Raw genomic sequence first — 22765 nt, forward strand, 5'->3', positions numbered from 1 at the left:
AGTCTCCAGGACCTTGTATGATAGACACTCACTCCTGGTTCCTTCTTCCAGTCAATAAAAGCCGATATCTCGCCTACGTCTCAGTGTGAGTTATTGATGGTGCATCAATTTTATTGACTGGAAGTTTTAAAACATGGAACCCGTTTTGCGTCCGGACCGGTTGGATTTGGACCCTCAAGACCCTGACGCAGCTCTCGCTTTTGAACACTGGCTTGCATGCTTCCAATCGTACTTGGCGGAGCTTCGTGCGACTGAACCCGCCGTTATGCACAGAATCCTACTCTCGAGGGTCTCCTCCAAAGTTTACTCCTTTATCCGGGACCTGCCGACCTACGAAGGGGCACTGGACGCCCTCAAACGACAGTACCTGCGGCCGGTGAACACCGTCTACGCAAGACATCGCTTAGCTACCCGGCAACAGCGGCCTGGCGAATCGTGCGCTGAGTTTCTCCGAGCACTACAGACACTCGTCCGACCTTGTGACTGCAAGACGCTCACGGCAGAACAGCATGCGGAGCTGCTGGTGCGAGACGCCTTTGTGACGGGACTGAGGTCAGTGTACATGCGCCAGCGGCTGCTGGAGAACTCGGATCTTACCTTAAGCTCGGCGATAGAGATGGCCAACGCTCTAGAAGCTGCGCGGCACTACGCCGACGCTGTCCAGTCGCGCGATTCCCCGCCGGTTCCGTGGACGCCTCAGACCCCACCACCGCCGGCTCCCGGGAGCGAATTCGCCAACGCCGCCGCCAGTCGCGATTCCACGAGCTCCCCGACCCAGACCACGGCTGTGGCCCGTAAGAAACTCGTGCTTTGTTATTTCTGTGGCCAAAAGAAACATCCTCGACAACGCTGTCCAGCGCGAGAAGCGACCTGCTCCAGCTGCGGAAAGCGGGGCCACTTCGCCAAGGTCTGTAAGTCTCAACCTCGAGCGGAGTGCAGCGCTGCGGGTGAAACGTGGGGGCCGCCATCTTGCATGCCGGGATGTGGGCGGCCATCTTTGTCGACGTCAGCACGCCCCGCCCCCGATCCTCGGATGCTGACCGGGTACCCCGGATGTGAGCGGCCATCTTTGTCGGCGTCAGCATGCCCCGCCCCCGACCCTCCGATGCTGACCGGGTACCCCGACGGCGATCCAACTCTGGCCACTGTGACTCTCGACCAAAGCGCCCCACACCAGCTTGCAAGGTCCATGATGGACATCCAGGTGGAGGGGCATTGGACTGGATGCCTGTTTGACACGGGCAGCACTGGGAGTTTTATTCACCCGGACACAGTGCAACGCTGCGGACTTGCAACGCTGCGGACTTGCAACGCGGCCGGTCAGTCGGAGGTTCCATTTGGCCTCTGGGTCGCAGTCCGCAGACATCCGGGCGGGTTGTGTAGCGACTTTGGTGGTGCAAGGCACAGTATATCGGGACTTTGAACTGCTGGTCATGCCTAATCTGTGTGCACCTGTGCTATTGGGGCTGGACTTCCAGAGCCATCTCGAAAGTGTGACTATGGTATACGACGGGCCCCTCCCACCACTCACTGTCAAGAATCCTCAGTTTTGTGGGACTTCTTCACATACCCCGCTACTGACCACACACACACACGGACACACACATCCCATCCAGAACCAGGCCAACAGCTGCGCTACCGACACTTGCAGCCTCTCCACTCTCAAGATCCCTCCCCCACCGCTGTTCGCCAACCTGACCCCCGACTGTAAACCTGTGGCAACCAAAAGCAGGAGGTACAGCGCGGGGGACCGGGCCTTCATTCAGTCGGAGGTGCAGCGCCTGCTCAGGGAGGGGATCATTGAGCCGAGCACAAGCCCTTGGAGGGCCCAGGTGGTTGTTGTTCGGACTGGGCAGAAAAATAGGATGGTGGTGGACTATAGTCAAACCATCAATAGGTTTACGCAGCTTGACGCATACCCCCTACCCCGCATCGCGGATATGGTCAACCAGATTGCTCAGTATAAGGTGTACTCGACAATAGATCTGAAATCCGCTTATCACCAGCTCCCCATCTGCCCAGAGGACCGCCCCTACACCGCCTTCGAGGCGGGCGGCCGGCTCTATCACTTCCTGCGCGTCCCTTTCGGTGTCACGAATGGTGTCTCTGTCTTCCAGAGGGAAATGGACCGGATGGTGGACCAGTACCAACTGCAGGCCACATTTCCCTATCTGGATAACATCACCATCTGTGGTCATGACAGGCCAGATCACGACGCCAACCTCCAACGGTTTCTCCAAGTGGCCGCAGCTCTGAACCTTACTTATAACAGGGACAAGTGTGTTTTTGGTACCACCCGCCTTGCTATACTTGGGTATGTCGTGGAAAACGGGGTTATTGGGCCTGATCCCGAACGTATGCGCCCCCTGTTAGAGCTCCCTCTTCCCACCACTCTCAAGGCCCTCAGACGGTGCCTGGGGTTTTTTTCCTATTACGCCCAATGGGTCCCCCATTACGCAGACAAGGCTCGCCCCCTGGTCAAGTCTACCTCGTTTCCCCTCTCTGCTGAGGCCTGCGCGGCCTTCAACTGCATTAAAGCGGACATTGCCAAAGCTACGATGCATGCAGTGGACGAGACCGCTCCCTTCCAAGTGGAGTGTGATGCCTCCGATTTCGCTCTGGCTGCTACCCTTAATCAGGAAGGCAGACCAGTAGCATTCTTTTCTCGCACCCTCCAAGGCTCTGAAATTCGGCACTCCGCGGTGGAGAAAGAAGCCCAGGCCATAGTGGAGGCTGTTAGGCACTGGAGGCACTATCTTGCTGGCAAAAGATTCACTGTGCTGACCGACCAGCGCTCGGTTGCGTTCCTGTTCAGCAACCAACAGCGGGGCAAGATCAAAAATGATAAGATTTTGCGGTGGAGGATAGAACTCTCCACCTACACCTATGATATCCTGTACCGGCCTGGCAGACTCAATGAGCCCCCTGATGCCCTATCCCGGGGAACATGTGCTAGCACACAGCTCGACCAGCTGTACGCCCTTCATGCACAACTTTGCCATCCGGGGGTCACCCGATTTTACCATTTTGTGAAAGCTCGGAACCTGCCGTACTCCCTGGAGGACATCAGGACGATGACCAGGGACTGCCAAATTTGTGCCGAGTGCAAACCGCACTTCTACTGTCCTGACACGGCACAACTTGTCAAGGCCACCCGCCCTTTTGAACGCCTGAGTGTTGACTTTAAGGGCCCCCTTCCCTCCACTGACCGCAATGTCTATTTTCTCAGTGTTATTGACGAGTTCTCACGGTTCCCCTTTGCCATCCCCTGCCCCGACACCACTGCCACGTCCGTCATAAAAGCCCTGCGCCAGCTCTTCACTCTGTTCGGGTATCCCTGCTATATCCACAGTGATAGAGGGTCCTCCTTTATGAGTGAGGAGCTGCGCCAGTACTTGCTAGCTAGGGGCATTGCTACCAGTCGGACCACGAGTTATAATCCCCGGGGTAATGGCCAGGTAGAGCGGGAGAATGCCACAGTGTGGAAGGCCACACTTTTAGCCCTTAAGTCCAAAGGGTTGCCGGTCTCTCGATGGCAGGAGGTCCTCCCTGAGGCACTGCACTCTATCCGCTCTCTGTTATGTACGTCCACCAATGCCACCCCTCACGAACGCCTATTCTCTTTTCCCAGGAAGTCTGTCACTGGGACCACCCTACCAGTTTGGCTGACGTCCCCGGGGCCAGTGCTGCTCCGGAAACATGTGAGGAGCAATAAATACTCCCCGCTGGTGGAGAGGGTTCACCTTCTCCATGCGAACCCCCAGTATGCTTACGTGGTCTTACCTGATGGGCGGGAGGACACGGTCTCCATCCGCGACCTGGCACCCGCAGGTGCAGCAGACCACTACCCTGAAGGCTCTCCGGTAACTGTGAACCCTGCACCAGAGGTGACACCGTACTCACCAGGCCCTACACAGACTCCTCACGACACTTGTATACCGGGCGTTTCGTACGCATTTATACCAGGCGCCTCGCACATGCATGAGGGATCACCAGCGCCTAGTGGGCAAGAACACGCGCAACCCCCGTCCCCTGTGCAATCGCCAATGTTGCCGGCACCTATGCGGTCACAGCCGGTGCTACGTAGATCGCAGCGACAGATTCGACCGCCTGATCGGCTTGACTTGTAAGAACCTTCGCTACATGAGGACTTTTTCAAACGAAGGGGGGGTGAATGTGGTGAACTATGTGCCTGTCGGGACACGCCCCTGCTGACTGCTCCTGTGGCTCCTCCCACAGGCCCCTGTATAAAGGAGACCTGCGGCCTGAAGATCGGCCTCAGTCTCCAGGACCTTGTATGATAGACACTCACTCCTGGTTCCTTCTTCCAGTCAATAAAAGCCGATATCTCGCCTACGTCTCAGTGTGAGTTATTGATGGTGCATCAAAATTAAATTTTAATTTAAGATTAAATTTAAAAAACTAAATTAAAGTAGCACCAGATCCGAAAGGCCACTGCTGCGCCACCTACTGGAAGAAGGTCACTTGAGCAGGACTGTGACAGCACCCACCATGTTTGTGCACCATGAGGACTTAATCATAAAACATTCCTCCACCTCCTCTGCTTTTGAAAGATTCAGCATGGGCATGGGCCTACTGAATATTATACAGTCTACCAACTCAAAGCAGCCCTGTAAGTATTTCTCCACCTCCCTTGTCTATGCTTTCTTGGTCCTCACTACTGGTGCTGTAGTCTTCAGTCTCTGCCTATACTCAGGGAGTAGAAGTCCAGCCAGGTGATTAGACTTTCCAAAGTGTGGGAGTGGGAAAGCAGAGTAAAAGCTCTTCATGGCAGTGTAACAGTGATTTAGTACGTTGGCTCCTCTGGTTCCACAAGTGATCTGTTGGTGACAGTTATTTAACCAAGCTGGCCTGCTTAAAATCCCCCCCAAAAGATGGGGAAGGAATCAAGATATGCTGTTTCATGCCTGTGGTTTACATCAGTTCATCTAGAGCAGGGGTTCCCAGCCTAGGGTCCACAAACCCCTCGGTTTGTGGTAGAGTTCCATGGCATGAAAAAGGTTAGGAACCCCTGGTTTAGAGCCTGTCTGACATGGGCCTGATGTGCAATGTATACTGCTAGCAAGATGATGGCTGAAAACTCCCATGGCAGATAATATTTGATCACTAGATGTTCCAGGTCACTTGAGCAGGACTGGGACAGCACCACCATGTTTGTGCACCATGAAGATTTAATCATAAAGCATTCCTCCACCTCCTCTGCATTTCTATCCTGGTGATGAATTGTGAAGTCATCAAGCAGTATCTCTGTCCCTGGAATGACAGGGGGATAGCCAAGTCTCCATGAAACAAAAAACACAACAGGCTCTGATGTACCTCTGGGTACAGCAATCTTCATCACAAGGTCTTCCGTTTTATTTCTCACAGATTGTACGTTTACCAGCGGAGTAGAAAGCAGTGGAAGTCGGAACCCCCTTCTCAAACAAACTTTTAATCCAACGCTGTTTTTGCATTTTTTCCCAATGAAGATCACTTGTCAATCACTTCAGGGATCTATTATCCTTTCAGTTGGGTTCAGTGAGATCCGGGAGTAAATCAGTTTCAATGCCAGCTGATTTCCCAAAACTCTCCAAATGGGGGTCTTTTCCTTTCTGCCATCTGATTTTTCTATGATTGAAGGTACTTTGTTTACAATGAAGTGCATAAAAATGCTAAGTCACAATATTTGAACATAGAATTTTCCTTTTTGTTCACTGACTAATATTTAGAGGGAATGTCAAATGAATTAGGAACAATAGTCAAGTAACTGTTTAAGATGGAGAGAACCTAAACTCCTACTCTGATGTCACGGCAGTCTATCCAGCAACGTGTTCTACTTCAGTTCAAGTATCTAAGGAAAGAGTTAAATGTGATTCCTCCTCGGTGTATGCTAAAATACACTGGAAGTCTGGAAGTGGGATTGTTTTGACAAAGTTAAAGGAGAACAACCACTGTGAGAGTAGATAGTGAGGATTACATGGAAGGTGAGCTCATTGTGCAGGTGCAGGTAACAAATGGTGCCTTATCATGAGAGAGTGCTGGGGTAAGAGGGTAGGTTAGACTTCTAAAGGGATCGAAGGGCATAAAAAGGGGCACTTCTTTTGTGCAGAGGAGGTCATCTTCTCGTAAGCTAGGTCACAACCAGTGCTGTTGCCAAGATGGAGGAACTAGGGAGAAGTACGGTGAAAGGACGAGAGGCACAGACAGACAGACAGAGAGGGAGATAGAGTATAACAAAGATACAGAGAGAGAAAGACAGAGGGTGAGAGACAGTGACGGGGGGGGGGGGGGGGGAGAGAGAGAGAGAGAGAGAGAGAGAGAGAGAGAGAGAGAGAGAGACCATCATATAGAAGGGGAGGGGAACAGGTTCTCTCTGGCACTGGCATTCTGCAGATCAGCTCATTTAGTGAATGATTAATATTAGTTTATTCTCTGTATAACCTCTTCATTAACCTTTTGTTTTTCTTTCTGTTTTCCATAAAGTGATTTCTTGAGGTTTAACACATGTACAGCAATGCCTTTGTGAGTACGTAAGTGAATATCCCTTGCTGAATTCACAGAATGAGTTTTAAAATATTTTTACTACAGTAACTGATTAAATGGCAGCTATAATGTCAAAGACACTTCCCTGGGACTGGAAAGAAAGAGGGCAGAAACCGGAATTTAAAAAGTACAGGGATGGGGAGGAGCACAGTTTGGCAGAAGAAAGGGAAATCCAGGAGAGAGGGGGTAGGTCAGTAGATGTGGAACGGGGAGCGAAAGAGTGTGATGTGAGAAACTAGGAAGGGATAGGTGGAGGAGGCAATGGGCTGAAGAAGAATAGGAGAATCCGGTCATTGAGCACCTTCACTCCGTTTGTCGCAGGGTCTCCCCGTGGACCCTTCCCATTTCCACACCAACTAAGGCTAGATGCAGGTTGGAGGAGCAGTACCTCACATTTCAAGCTGATAGCATCAACCTCTCTAAGTTTTCTCTAACTTCCAGTAACCACTCTCCTTTGTTTTCCTGTTTCTCCCCCTCTCACCCCCTTTCTTTTTCCTCATTGTGGAACCTTCTCATCCTTTGCCCCACCGTCATGGTCTGCCCATCACCTTCCTTTTATTCCATGGTCCACTATCCACTCCGATCAGACTGCTTCTCCCTCAGTCCTTTGCCTCCAAGGTTATCTGAGATATTGCCTTAGTCCAAGGAGGAACAATCACATTGTGCTTTGCTCTGGAACACTTCCCAATAACCTTGTTAAATCTGTAGGTGTAGATTTTGAGGAAAACTGCATCTCCCTTCATGATGATTGTTGTACACTTAATACCCTGCTATCAAATACTTTCAGAGATGAAAATTTGATTGAAGCATTGGGCTAGTGATATCTGTTGCCACAGTCACTTCTCAGACTTCAACATAACTTCTTGAGTTAATCCCTCAACTGGTGTTTGCCCTCTTTGGTTTAAAAGTAAGTCTGAATTTATCGAGGTGTTCATTCATTTTGAGAATCGATCATTGAACAACACGGTGGCTGATATGACCAAATGAATTTGATTACTAGGAGGATAGGTGAATCTAGGTGAGAGGGGGGAAGGACTTGCATGGTGAATGGCAGGAAACAGAGTATTGTGGGACAGAGGGATGAAGCACAGTTCACTGATAGGAGCTGCACAATAGACAATATGGTGAAGAAGCCGTTTACCACTGTGGCCTTCATCAGTCAGGGCACTGAGTTTACGAGTAGATACAAGATAAGGGGGTAATGATTTGAAAGAGACCTGAGGATTAATTTCTTTACACAGAGAGTACCTGTGAGTACCTGAATACCTGAAATGAGCTGCCATTGGAAGAGGTTGAGGCAGGAGAATTGCGATGTTTAAGAGGAAATTGGATTGGTATATGAAGGGAAGTAGCGTGTAGGGTTATGGGTCAAACAGGGGCAATGGAGACTAACAGGGAGGGTGATGTGGTCAGCATGAAGCACTTGGACCAAAAGGCCTGTTTCTGTGATGTCTTGCTTCGTGACTATCTCACAGTGATATGTGGGGAGAAACACAGGAGCTGAACCAACTGGATTGCTCCTTGGAACAGTTGGCAAAATGAGCCAAAATTCCTCCTTTGCATCTGCATCATTTTATGATTCTTATCAATTAAACAATCATTTCAATAAATAATTATTTAAGAATAAAATGTGAGATATGCCCAGAAGAGTGCACATTTTGGTGAGAGTAATTTAACCAAGATAAAAAAACAAACCTTTCAAAGAGTTCCCTGGTAACCTTTGTTGTCTTTTCACTATGATTGCATTGACTTTAGGCTTGTCAGTTGCCCATTATTCAAACAGAAACATTAATGAATACGGTAGGTCTTTTCAGAAAATCATATAACTTTGCAGCCATTGAGGGGTTAGTATTAATGTCAGATAACACAGGACACCAAAGCTCATTAATTGATGGATGAGGGGCAAATACTGTTGCAAACATCTGGATAAACTCTGCTTGAATATAGAAACAGCATGCTGGAGGAACTCAGTGGGTCACATAGCATCCACAGAGGGAAATAGACAGTCGATACTTTAGGCATACAATCTTCATCTGCATTGAAAGATAGTGGAAAGACGTACAGAGAAGATGTACAGATGTACCCTCAGTACAGAGAGTATTGAGTACAGGAGACGGGATGTTATGTTAAAGTTGTATAAGATATTGGTGAGGCCTAATTTGGAGTATTACGTGCTGCTTTGGTCACCTACAGGAAAGATGTAAGTAAAGTTGAAAGAGTACAGAGAAAGTTTACACGGACATTGCCAGGACTGGACATGAGTTATAAGGAAAGATTAAATAGGTAGGGATTTTATTTTTTGGAACAAAGAAGATTGAGAGGAGATTTAATTGGGGTATCTAAAATTATGAGGGGTATAGATGGGTAACTGCAAGTAAGCTTTTCCCACTGAGGTTGAGTGGGACTACAGCTAGTGGTCATAGGTCAAGGGTGAAAAGTTTAAGGGGAACTTGAGGGGGAACTTCTTCACTCAGATGGTCATGCGAGTGTAGAATGAGCTGCCAATGCAAGTGGTGCACGCGAGCTTGATTTAACAGAAGTGTGGATAGGTACATGGATAGGGGCTACGGTCCTAGTGCAGGTCAATAGGAGTAGGCAGTTTAAATCTTTCAGCATGGACTAGATGGACCAAAAGGACTGTTTCTGTGCTGTACTGGCTCTCTGACTCGAAATAAGTTACATCTTCTCTGCATTGATGAAATGGAGATGGACATTTGGGATAGTTGTCAGAATGCTGTCACTTGCTACTTGTGTAGCCAGCAAAGGACAAACTAAAGGAGACACAGTAAGGCTACGTCCACACTATGCCGGATAAATCCGTAAACAAAGCTTTTCCTCTTCATTTTTACCCTCCATCCACACTAAAACGATGTTTTCATCTTTTCAGAAACGCTTTCCAGGATGGGTATTTTTGAAAACGCTGCTCGGGCAGATCAATGCTGACAGAGTAACCAGAGACTTTTGAAAATGCTGGCAGACGGCAGCACGCCATTTCATTGTTTTCTTGAACGCAACCTAACAATTTCAGAACAGACCGCAACAAGACTGAAGCCAGAAGAGTTAGAAATGTATTCACCAAATACTTCAACCCATAACTTATTGAACAAATAAGTATACTGTACTCACTTTGCCCTGTTTTCTGTCCTTGCTTGTATGAAGGTGGTTTACCTATTTATGCAAGTACTTCTCTGACAATAGATGTGTAACAGCCTAATGTAACATTGTATGGAAATACAAGATAACACTGATGCAGACATGCTTTATACATTTAACAAGGAGCTTTATTAATGCAACAGAGTTAGTCAGTTTTTCAATGTTTGTCGTCAGCCGAGTCAATCTGTCCATGAACTCTCTGTCAGTTGCCTCCGTACGCTCCAGTATTTGTTTTTTTTAGTTTTAAGTTCTCCTGTGCGAGAGCCAACAGCTGTCCATCGTTTTTTCTAGTCTGTAACTACACAAACACGCACTTTTACGGCAAGATTCGACACCAAACATGTCGCTTGTTTTCGGTAGATGTGTCCTGCGCAAGCGCAGGAGGATGAGATTCGCCGAAATCTCCGTTTCAGTGTGGATAGAGATATTTTCAAAAACACATAGTGTGGACGCCTCTTGTTTTTACGCGAAACCGGTGTTTTCAAAATTATCCGGTCTAGTGTGGATGTAGCCTAAAATTCCTCTTTTCTCAAAAGGTTCACATTTGAATCATTTTATAATCACCACTCAATAGTTTAGTAGCACTAGAGGTTTAGTCACCATTTGGTTAAATAAACCACTAGATCTCAGGGTCTCCTGACACCAATACAGCAATTAGTCATAAGTGACATTCCCATACCACACTGACAAAGCCCCTCCCTGAATGTTGTCCATCACAAAGGAAGATGACAGTTAATATTAAAGAAATAATTATGAGCTTATCAGCAGTTTAGCAATCATATGAACAGTCTGATTCCAGCCACAGTAACACTAATTCAATCATTAGAAAGCCTCAGTGCACAGACAGAGATGTCTTCATTGGGAACTGGTGTGCGATCACTATCCAAGTGAAGGGAAACAAGTAGAAACATTCCATGCTTTACAAGAAGATAAAATAATAAATGTTAGAAATTACAGACACACAGAAGTATTTCTGCTGACACAAACAGGCACACAAAAGTATTTGTGCTTACACAAATTTCCAGCGATAATTTTGTTTAAACTTGCCTTGAAGGTCAAATATCTCCACATGACCAATCGGTGGACATTCTGGTGCAGAGTCAGTTTGAATGAGCTTCGCCTCCAAATCAAACAGCAACTGAGCAGAGTGTCCGTGTGTCAAAGTCAAAGTAAATTTATTATTGGCGTACGTACTGTGTATGTTCCATATACTACCTTGAGATTCTCTTTTTCTTCCAGGCAAATAATGTAACACAATAGAATTTATGAAAATCTATACATAAACAAAGACTGACAAATAACCAATGTGTAAAAAAACAAACTGTGCAAAGAACTAAAAAGTAAACAAATGGTACTGACAACATGAATCGCGAGTCCATTGGTTGTGCAGTCAGTTCAGCCGGTGAGCTGAGTAAAGATACTCATGCTGGTTCAGGAGCCTAATGGTTGCAAGGTAATAGTATAACTGTTTCTGATCAAAGGCTCCTATGCCTCCTGGCTGATGGTAGTATCAAAAGATACTATCTGTAAGGAAGTATTCCTATAAGGAGTTTGTATGTTCTCCCCGTGACCACACGTGTTTCCTCCAGGTGATCCAGTTTCCTCCTACAGTTCAGTGATGTACTGGTTGGTAAGTTAATTACTCATTATAAATTGTCCCATAATTAAGCTAGCATTAAATCGGGGGATTGTTGGGCAGCATGGCTTGAAAAGCCATAAGGGCCTGTTCCACACTGATTCTCAATAATAAAATACAGTAAGTAAAATGGTTTGGATTCTCCTCCTGAAGAATTTCAGCATGAAACATTGAATGTACTCCTTTCCCAGTTGCTGCCTAGCCCGCTGAGTTCCTCCAGCAGTTTGTGAATGGTTTGGTTGTGTGAGTTAGTCAGGTGGATTTAAAAATGCCTCAGAGGTAGGAAAAGTCGAAGACAGTCGCTCACGGTTACACTGCACGCTGCTTTCGCTCATCAACTCCGAGTAGCAGGCAGCAACGCAGTCTGCATCCCAGTTAGCTCCTCCTTCTCCGACCTGCAGACTGGCTTCTCCAAACAAAGAGCAGCTCTGTGCTACACCAGGAAACAGGAGAAAATGTCATAGAAGAGCGAGCGAGAAAATGGCCGACCCTTGCCCCGTTTAAATCGTCCAAACACCGCGTCGTGCACCACACTAGGACAGCAATACGCTCTGGGCCTGTACTCTGCTGCCCAGCCCCGGCCGTTCTCGACCTTTCCAAATCGGCTCAGCGCTTAGATCAACCCAACCTCGCCCCTGAGTTCTGTGGACGGGCTCCCAAACCCCTCTGCACCGACTCCTCTCCGATTCGCTCCTCCACCTACACCTCCATTTCCATCTCGACCTCGCTTCTCCTCGAACATGCCATGCTCCGACTTTGCATCGCACCGGCACGGCTCAGCCCGCAAGCCGGCCTCACCCTCGCTCACCTCAATAGTTTACCACAAAGGAAAACCTTCAGCACCCTGTGGGTCTCCTTGGGTCCCATCGGTAATACTCCCGCCTGGAATTCAGAAGAACGCGAGGAGATCTTACAGAGACATATAAAATTATGAAAGGAATGGATAATGTAGAGGCAAGAAACTTGTTTCCACTGGTAGGTGAGACTAGAACTAGGAGAAATAGCCTCAAGATTCGGGGGAGTAGATTTAGGACAGAGATGAGGAGGAACTGCTTTTCCCAGAGAGTGGGGAATCTGTGGAATTCTCTGCCCAATGAAGCAGTGGAGGCTGCCTCAGTTAATATATTGAAGACAAGGTTGGGTAGATTTTTGCATGGTAGGGAAATTAAGGGTTACGGGGAAAAGGCAGGTAGGTGGAGATGAGTCCATAGCCAGATCAGCCATGATCTTATTGAATGATGGAACAGATGGCCTACTCCTGCTCCAATTTCTTATGTTAGCCCAGCACCTCCACAACAGATCAATTTTTGATCTAAGTGAACTCCATGACTGAACCTCCGCCCTCAGCAGAAGGAGAGAATTCAGATTTACCAGCCTTTTAATTGAGAAAACTCTCCCCTTCTCAGTCCTGAATGTCCCACGTCCTGTTTCGAGAACCCTGCCCCAGCCGATCATAGACATGCTCCACCCCAGTACCTCATCAGCTGGGCCTTTTCAATCATTGTTTATAATTAATTGGTTTATTATCACATGCACCTTATTGCATGTGATAATAAACCAATGGTAACAATAAACACAGTGGTGAGTACAACTTAACTGAATGGTACAGAGATGGCAGCACAACCAGGAACAGTTCAACAAGAGAAGGAGCAGTTCACAGCCCAAGAACAAGGCATCGCCACCAAAAAAGCACTGAGAGAAGTGACTGCCTCAGAAATCTGCCAGCGGTGATGAAGAAACAACTCTCTAACATTTGAGGTGTCCGCTTTTCTCTAAGAACGGGGTCTCCCTTGCACCACCATCGATGCTGTCCTCACCTTACCTGCATCTATTTCCTGCACATTTACCCTCGCCTCGTCATCCCACAATAGGATTCACCTTGTGCTTACCTACTAGCCCACATCTCCCGGAGAACATCGCTCTCTGTAACTTGCGTCATTTCCAATGGGAGCCTACCACAATCACGTCTTACCGTTCCCCCCCCCACCCTTCACTTTCTATAGGGATCGCTCCTTACGTGACTCCCTTGTCCACTCGCCCCTCTCCACTCATCTCCTCCTGGCACTTATCCGTGCTACACTTGCTCCTCTGACTTGTGCTCTATCTCCTCACCTCTGTCCTCTTCCATTTGATTTACAGAACATAAAAGCACAGCTCAGGCCATTCAGCCCATCACACTGTATTGACCTTTCACCTATTCTAATATCAATCCAACTATTCCCTCTCCCATCACCCTCCATGTTTCTATCATCTATGGGCCTACTTAAGAGCTTCTTGAATTTCCCTAATGTATCAACCCCCCTGGCAGGGCGTGCCACATATCCACCACTCTGGACACACCCCCCCCAAAAAAAAACTTCTTCTAATCCCCTTAAAATGATGGCCCATTATATTAGCGATTTCCACCCCGGGAAAAACTCTCTGGCTATCCATTGATTCAATGTCCTTTAAAATCTTGTATACCTCTATCACATCATCTCCCATTTTCCTCTGCAGAGAGAAAAGCCCAAGCTTGCTCAACCTACACTCCTGAAACATGCCCTCTAATCCAGGCAGCATGCTGGGAAATCTCCTCTGCATTTTCTCTAAAGCTTCCACATCCTTCCTATAATGAGGTGACCAGAACTGAACATCATTTTCTAACCAGGGATTTATAGAGTTGTAACATTACCTCGTGGCTCTTGATCTCAACTTTTATTCAGCCCCTTTTATTCTCAACCCCTTTCACTTATCCCCTCTTATTTCATCACCCTCTTACCCAATTACCTACCTTCCCCCTCACCTGCCGGCTTGTACTTCTTCCCCTTCCACAATCCCTTCCCCTCCTGATGAAGGGTCTCAACCTAAATGATTGTTCATTCCCCTGTGCAGATTCTGACTGATTTGCTGAAGTCTTCCAACATATTGTGTGCATTGCTGAAGATTTTCAGCATCTGCAGAATCTCCTGTTTAGGGCCCTGGAAAGGCCTCAGCACTATGGAGGTGACTGTCGAGAACAAGTGAAATCAGCTCTCACCCCGACCGGCACCCTGTCTGTTAAGTCTATTTGGGCCGGCATTTAAATTGATGGAACTGTGAAAGGCTCAGCGCCCTGGAGACAGGAGTGAAGATCACGGAGAGCAAGTGAAATTGGCTCTCAGCTTCAATCTGTTTAAATTGTCTTAACAGCGAATTATACCTCGTACTACGACCCAGCTGGAGTGAAAGACCAGCCGTCCAGCGACTCACTCCGAGCGTTCTTCACATTCCCACTACTTTTGATCTTTTGTATGCTCACCCTTTGCTCTTATTCTTTCATTGCTGTCCTTTGTCAGCCATGGTTCCTTCGCCCTCCCTTTAGAATAATACTTCTTTGGAATGTATCTATCCTGCACCTCACAAATCATTCAGAGAAACTCCAGCCTTTGTTGTTCTGCCATCATCCCCTGCTAGTGTTCCACTGCAATCTAATTTGACAAGCTCCTCTCTCAAAGCCTCAGTAATTCCCTTTATTCCAATCTAATACTGACACATCTGATTTCAGCTTCTCCCTCGGAAACTGCAGGGTGAATTCCTTCGTATTATGATCACTGGCTCCTGAGGATTCCCTTACCTTAAGCTCCCTTATCAAATCTGGTTCATTGCATAATGCCCAATGTAGAATTGGCTTTCCTCCTAGTGGACTCAACCAGAAGTTGCTCTTCAAAGGCATCTTGTAGGCATTCTGGAAATTGCCTACCTTGGGATCCAGCACCACACCTGGTTTTCCCCATCTACCCACATATTGAAATCCCCCATGATGATCTTACTTGTCATTTCTATGTCAAATTGTAATTTGTATCCCATACCCTGGCTACTGTTTCGAAGCCTGTATATACTGTAATTCCCATTAGGGTCTTTTTTATCCTTGCAATTTCTTAGCTCTGTCCACAATGATTCTACATCTTCAAATCCTATGACACCTCTTTCTGATGATTTGATTTCATTTATTACCAACAGAACCATGCCACCCCCTTTGCCTACCTGCCTGTCATTTCGATACAATGTGTATCCTTGGACATCAAGCTCCTAGCTGTGATCTTCTTTCAGCCACGACTCAGTGATGCCCAAAATGTCATACTTACCAATCTCTAACTGCACTACAAGATCGTCCACCTTATTCTGTATACTGTGGGCATTCAAATATAACAGCTTCAGTCTTGTATTCATCGCCCTTTTAGATTTTGCCCCCTTGTTACACTCCAACATCCAACTGACTGCTAATTTACCCCATCATCTGTGTTTTTCTTCAGTCTCACTACACGCTGTATCTAATTGTATACCAGCCTCCCCATCCTCAGTCCCATCACTCCAGTTCCCAGCCCCTGCCATATTAGTTTCAACCCTGCCCAGCAGCTTTAGCAATCTGCCTGCAAGGATATTGGTCTCATTCAGGTTCCGATGTGACCTGTCCTTTTTTTGGCTCAGGTCATACCTTTCCCAGAAGAGACCATAATGATCCAGAAATCTGAAACTTTGCCCCCTGCACAAAAACTTGTGATATCTACACTACGAATAAAATAATCAAACACAAAGGAGCATCAAATGTCAGGAATGGGTTTAGGCTCCTGTATCCAGAGATACCGGCCACATGATAAACACACTGCCACCTGGCGGGTCGGAGGACACACAACAGCTCCCTTTATATGTTTGTGCGCCCAAGATTTTTGCACGGTATTGTGTGTAAGTACAACACTTCTTCCCTGTAACTCACGTTACCCCTTAACTGCTCAGAGAAGATCTAATGTATTACCATTTTGAAGAACCAACATGGTGACCATTTCAGTTGTTACTTTGTCCAAGGTTTCACCAGTGTCATTATTTTCTCTAAGGTTGCAGCAACATTTTTAGTCTCCTTTAAAATCCTTGTGACACCACAGAATGGGAACAAAATTGATGCAATATTTTTTCCTTCGGAAATGTCTTGTTTACTTCTAGACTCGGGAGGTAAAGGTAGGGTGAGTGTATGTCTCAAGGCAGGAAAAATATACCCTAAGTAACAAGATCCTAACCGATAACGTGGAAGAGAGGCGAAGGCTCCATTCCCACACAGGAAGTACTTATTGTTCCATGAACTTAGACCATTCATATTCCAAATGAGAAAATCTGCAGATGCTGGAAACCCAAGCAACATGCACAAAACGCTGCAGGAACTCAGCAGGCTTGGCAGCATCTAGGAAAAGAGTACAGTCGACATTTCAGGCTGAAACCCTTCAGCAGGACTGGACAGAAAAGCTGAGGGGTAGATTTAAAAAATGGGTGGGGGGGAGAGCAAATCACCAGGTGATAGGTGAAACCTGAAGGGGAGAGAATTAAGTAAAGAGCTGTGAAATAAATTGGGAAGAGAAGCAGAAAGGCCATGAAAGAATGAAAAGGATGAAGGACAAAGGGAGGTGATGGGCAGACGAGTTAAGGTGAAAGAGGAAAAAGGGGTTAGGAGATGGTGAAGGATGGGGGAGGGGGGCAGGGGCATTATCGGAAGTTTGAGAAATCGATGTTCATGCCATCAGGTTGGAGACTACCCAAACGGAATATAAGGTGTTGTTCCTCCAACCAAAGTGTGGCCTCATCACGACAGTGGAGGAGGTCATGGATACACATATCGGAATAGGAATGGAAAGTGGAATTAAAATGGGTGGCCATTGGGAGATCCCACTTTTTCAGGGGGACAGAGTGTAGCGGATATTTCATATTTCATGTACATTTCATATTACATGACAGGAGTTTTGTTGAATTGTAATATTTTACTGATTTTCAACAAATATTATTCAAGTTTTATTTTGGACATCGTGAAGTATAATTGCATAAACTATTCCCTACTGGAGTGGTACTTTCTGAACCCAAGCAAAAGATCACTTATTTCATAAACATGAGAAGATTAAACAGCTTTGTCATGGACATTAGATGAGAATAAGATACCTATAATACATGATGGGATATGAATAGGGTCAGATATGATATTCCTTCAATCACACTGATTCTATTTACATAAATGATCCTGTTTAATATGATATGAGGGGGTGTGACCATTGTATATTTATAAATACAAGAAATTCTTCAGGTGCTGGAAATCCAAAGCAGCACGTTGGCGATAAGACAGTATCTATGCATAGAAACATAGAAAATAGGTGCAGGAGTAGGCCATTCGGCCCTTCGAGCCTGCACCGCCATTCAGTATGAACATGACTGATCATCCAACTCAGAACCCTGCACCTGCTTTCTCTTCATACCCCACTGATCCCTTTAGCCACAAGGGCCATATCTAACTTCCTCTTAAATATAGCCAATGAACCGGTCTCAACTGTTTCCTGTGGCAGAGAATTCCACAGATTCACCACTCTCTGTGTGAAGAAGTTTCTCCTCATCTCGGTCCTAAAAGGCTTCCCCTTTATCCTTAAACTGTGACCCCTCGTTCTGGCCTTCCCCAACATCGGAAACAATCTTCCTGCATCTAGCCTGTCCAATCCCTTTAGAATTTTATATGTTTCAATATGCAAATTAATAAACTGTGAATCATAGGCATAAGGTAAAAATATCGCTCATGCTGGAATGTTTAATAAAAAGGGCGTCTATTTGTTCTGGATCTGTGGGATGACTAAACATTGGTAAATATTTTGAAGTGTGCTGTATTATTACATCACTGTCATCCTCACATAAGACACTAGAGGCCACTGCAGAATCCCTATTATGTCCATCCTGTAATTCTCCGGGTTGGAGACGCTGTCCCGGACAGTCCAACGTAGGTTGTAACTCTTTGGAGTTCCGATAGCATTGCTACCTCAGAGTACTGTCCAATGTAGGTTCTAATTATCTGGAGTTCAGATGGTGTCACTATCCAATGTAACACACCCAAAATGCTGGAGGAATTCAGCAGGCCAGACAGCATCTATGGAAAGGAGTACAATCGACATTTCGGGCCGAAACCCTTGCCTGTAATTTTTTCCCCCCACAGATGCTGCCTGGCCCGCTGAGTTCCTGAAGCATTGTGTGTGCGTTGCTCGGATTTCCAGCACCTGCAGATTTTCTGTTTGTAACTGTCCAATGTAGGTTGTAATTATTTGGATCACAAACCAGAGAATCTGCATGAAACATTGCCAAAGAAAAGCAACATCCATCATCAAAGATCCTCACCACCCAGGCCATGCTCTTTTCTCACTGCTACCATCAGGTAAGAGATAGAGGTGCCTCAGGACTCGCAGCAGTTACTATCCCTCAACCATCAGGCTGTTGAACAAAAGGGGATAGCTACACTCATTTAAGAATTTTTTAAATCTTATTTCATGCTCGTTATTTATTGCTTTTTTATATCCGCACTTGCAGTTTGTTTACAGTTCCTGATGTTTACAGTTTACAGATCCTGCTTTCTGTTCTGTAGATTTGCTAAGTATGCTCGCAGAAAAAGAATCTCAGGGTTGCACTGGTGACATGTATGTACTCTGATAGTAAACTTTACTTTGAACTTTGAAGGCGCAGCTACGCTGACATTATAAACACGAGAAAATCTGCAGATGTTTGAAATCCCGAGCAAAACGCATAAACTTCAAGTTCCTCCAGCATTTCCTGTGGGTGACTTTGATCGAATCACTTTCTTGCTCTCTCGCTCGTTCGGTTAATGCGAAGATTTGCTCTTAGACTTTCTACTATCTCTATCATGCAAGTTGTATAATGTGTCTTTAGTAAAAGACTTTACTCATTCCATTAACTCTCACTCGATCAAACCGACCATGTGGTATTATTTCTAAATCAGCAGCAGCCATTTTCCATTTCCTAATATGCATTCTTATTTTTAATAAACTTAACATTTTTGGGATCTTTTGACAGACTTTGTCAAACTTAAATGTTTGTTTATTTCAACCAGTAGTAAATCAAGGCAACTCGACCTGCTGTGTCATCTAAAGGCTTCTTCAGTTCCGATCCATGGTGGGTAGTTTTCCGCATATAAACTCTGAGTTGGATAAAAGTTTATCCAGGTAAGAGTTCTGAATAGGTTTCATCAAGACTTTAAGCATTTCCTTGATTCCATCCTAATTGGTACCTACTTTTTATTACTTTGACTGCAATCTCAAAATTTTAACAGTTTGAAGCTGAAATATTAACAACCAAAATTGTTTTATTCCCCCTTTCTCTGCTGGCATGTAGTTTTCCATGAACTCCACTGGCTGACACAAATTTATTATAATTTTATCTGCGTTCTACTGCTTGAATGAATTTAATTTTTGGTGCTTTACTGATTCACAGATTTTATTAGCGCTTCACTGGTGTGTACACAGCTTGTGTTTCTTTTATACTGTTATGCCCGCAGCCCCCTCCTTTGTGAGAATCGCAAGAGCACTAGTTGGGGGGGGGGGCGGGGTCAGTAGACCCAGGAAATGGGAGAGAGACGTGCCGGATGCCTCGTTCCCCAGTGATGCAAATTAACGCGACATTGACCATTGTCTCCTGGAGACCACGTTTGTGGATTGGTAACTATGCTACGTGCAAGCCCTCGGGCAAAGTGGGCTGGTTGAGAGAGAGAGATTGCATCATCCCAACCTGATTGACATCTGAGACCCCATGAGGAAGTATAAAAGAGGGTCTGGGGGAACAACCCCTTCAGACGCACCAGAAGAAACGCTAACGATCCCGTAGTAGCGGGAAGCCATTGGAAGGAAGCCACGTGCGTTCGGTTCCCCTTTTGCTTGGGAGCCAGTGGCGGGTACCACAGAACTGATGTTCTTGAACTAACAACGGGGAGCCAACTTTCCCGATTCAACGGATTTGCTTCATAAAGACCCAGGCAAGTTTCTTTTCTCACAAATCTCTCTCTCTCCAACAAGTGAAAACCCAGCGGTCCCCAAAAGGCTGAAGCCTGCAGGAACTGAGTGACTTTTATATTTCCATCGGACAATATATTATCCCCTAGAGTAGACAAACGATCGAGCTGTTTCTTATTGATGGTTATTATTATACCCGTGCTTTTAGATTGAGTAGTGACGACGTATATTATCTGAATGTTTGTATTAATCTTATTAAATAAAGACTTTTAAAAATAGTACCATCAGACTTCAACAGACCTCTCTATCTTTGCTGGTAAGTGACCTAGTTACGGGGCACGTAACAATACAAATCTATTTTTTAAAAATAGCAACACACCAGCACTCAATCATGATTTCCATCTGAGAATTAAAAAAGCCAGAACTGTGTCTTTCTGAGACAATTCAAAACATAAAATTAAGTTCTTACACCTTTTGTTGCACACTGAATATTCCCTCGGTCTTACATTGTTCAATCTCTAAATCCTGCTGATTAAGCCAACTGACAGATTCTGGTGTTTAAATCAGAAGTTCTTTTAGAAGTCAGGAATGAGGCATAAAACTTGTTGCTCCATTATGGTTTTATTCAAAGTTGATAGAACAGGAACAGAGCAGTGACAGGGGTCTAATACTTAGAACATAGAATAGTACAACATAGTACAGGCCTTTCAGCCCACAATGTTGTGTCGACCCTCAAACCCTGCCTCCCATATAACCCCCCACCTTAAATTCCTCCATATACCTGTCTAGTAGTCTTTTAAACTTCACTAGTGTATCTGCCTCCACCACAGACTCAGGCAGTGCATTTCATGCACCAATCACTCTCTGAGTAAAAAACCTTCCTCTAATATCCCCCTTGAACTTCCCACCCCTTACTTTAAAGCCATGTCCTCTTGTATTGAGCAGTGGTGCCCTGGGGAAGAAGTGCTGGCTGTTCACTCTATCTATTCCTCTTAATATCTTGTATACCTCTATCATGTCTCCTCTCATCCTCCTTCTCTCTAAAGAGCAAAGCCCTAGCACCCTTAATCTCTGATCATAATACGTACTCTCTAAACCAGGCAGCATCCTGGTAAATCTCCTCTGTACCTTTTCCAATGGTTCCACATCCTTCCTATAGTGAGGCAACCAGAACTGGACACAGTACTCCAAGTGTGTCCTAACTAGAGTTGAAGACTTGAAGAGAGAAAACAAATATGGTACCTAGTATAAAACAGCTACTTTTATACCCAGAGATAAGAAAAATTTCATTCAAATCTATAGATAATAATGAACCAATGAGAAAGCACTTAGTCAATACTGCAGTAAAAATAAACAATAAGAACGCTTTTACTCACTTAATAAAGTACAAAAAAGTTTCAGAATTATACAACTTGTAGCCACGAGAGGCATATTAAACTGTTACGCATATAAAGACTACTTTAAATGCAAGGTGATAATTAAATTGCAAAGAAAATGACAATTAAGATTAAACAGTCTCAGGCTACACACTTACTTAACAGAGATAGTACATTCTGAAGCTCACAGATTTCTGGGTAAGAACTGTGTCATTGAAAGTGTTTACAAACATTCCTTTCTCTCTGCCAAAGGCACCAACCCAATCAATATTTTCATGAAAACCCCAAAGGCAGTTTAACACAGCAAGCTCTGAAAAGTAATATACTCAATGTAAACAGGCATTGTGTGTGTTCCAAGTCAAAGTCAAGCTAATATTTTCCCTCTGTTAATCAGCTTCCAAATGTTGCTACTTTGTCATTCGCTGTGGTGCCCTGACCCCCTGCTCCTCATCACTCCCTCCCTTCCACTGTCGAGAGCACCAACTCCTCCCTGTGCTGACCTGCCTCTGCTTTTGGACCCTGCTCCACTGAACATCAAACTAGTGGTTTGCCATTGCTTTAAGACTTTAGATGACAGCCAAGTATGCCAACAACCCAAAGAAGTTTCAGAATTATACTCCGTGTAGCCGCGAGAGGCATATGGAACTGTAATGCCTATAAAGACATAGCTCTTTAGAAGCAGTGACAACAGCCCAAGAGCAGAGCATGAGGAGGTTAACTAACAGTGCAGACTTTCGGACACGTCAGACAGAATTGCAGTCAGCAGGAATTCAAGGGAAATCTCTTCACCTACAGAGTGGTGACTGCCTGGAACCCATCTCCACAGGGAGAGCGAGAGGTGATGAAGGGTCTTGGCTCAAGACGTCGACAGTATTCTTTTCCATAGATGCTGCCTGACCAGCTGAGTTCCTCCAGCATTTTGTGTGTGTTGCTCAGGTTTCCAGCTTCTGCAGATTTTCTCATGTTTGTGGTGAACAGCAGGGATGAATTTAAGAGGAGTGTCGTGGAACAGACACACTGGCAGGAACCAGCTGGGATAAGTTGACTCCCTACTTTACACTGGGTGTGCTGTAGATTCATTCGATGCCCGAGACAAGAGTTTGAAATAGAACTGATTTATTTGTCACAGATCTAAAGTATTAAACACCAGTGCTATTGAAGTGGAACATCAGCAGAAACTCCTCCTATGCCCAGTGACCAGGGAGTGATGACAGAGTTCAAAACCAACGGTCACTTGTGAACTTGCCTCTGGATTCAGCAACTGTGATGGTTAAAAGTGCAGCATG

The 22765-nt window shown here is 45.7% G+C and overlaps 1 protein-coding gene across 1 annotated transcript in view; it reads right to left on the minus strand.

The window, feature by feature from the left end:
- The window catches only part of LOC132383207 (zinc finger protein 420-like), a 61450-nt gene that overhangs the window by 31047 nt on the left and 7638 nt on the right, over positions 1 to 22765 (minus strand). Inside the window, exon 4 of the mRNA XM_059954097.1 lies at positions 13398 to 13415. Coding sequence (XP_059810080.1) covers positions 13398 to 13415 — 18 coding nt within the window. The remainder of the gene's footprint in view (positions 1 to 13397; positions 13416 to 22765) is intronic.

This window comes from Hypanus sabinus, chromosome 29 (assembly GCF_030144855.1).
Source record: "Hypanus sabinus isolate sHypSab1 chromosome 29, sHypSab1.hap1, whole genome shotgun sequence".
Lineage (NCBI taxonomy): Eukaryota > Metazoa > Chordata > Chondrichthyes > Myliobatiformes > Dasyatidae > Hypanus > Hypanus sabinus.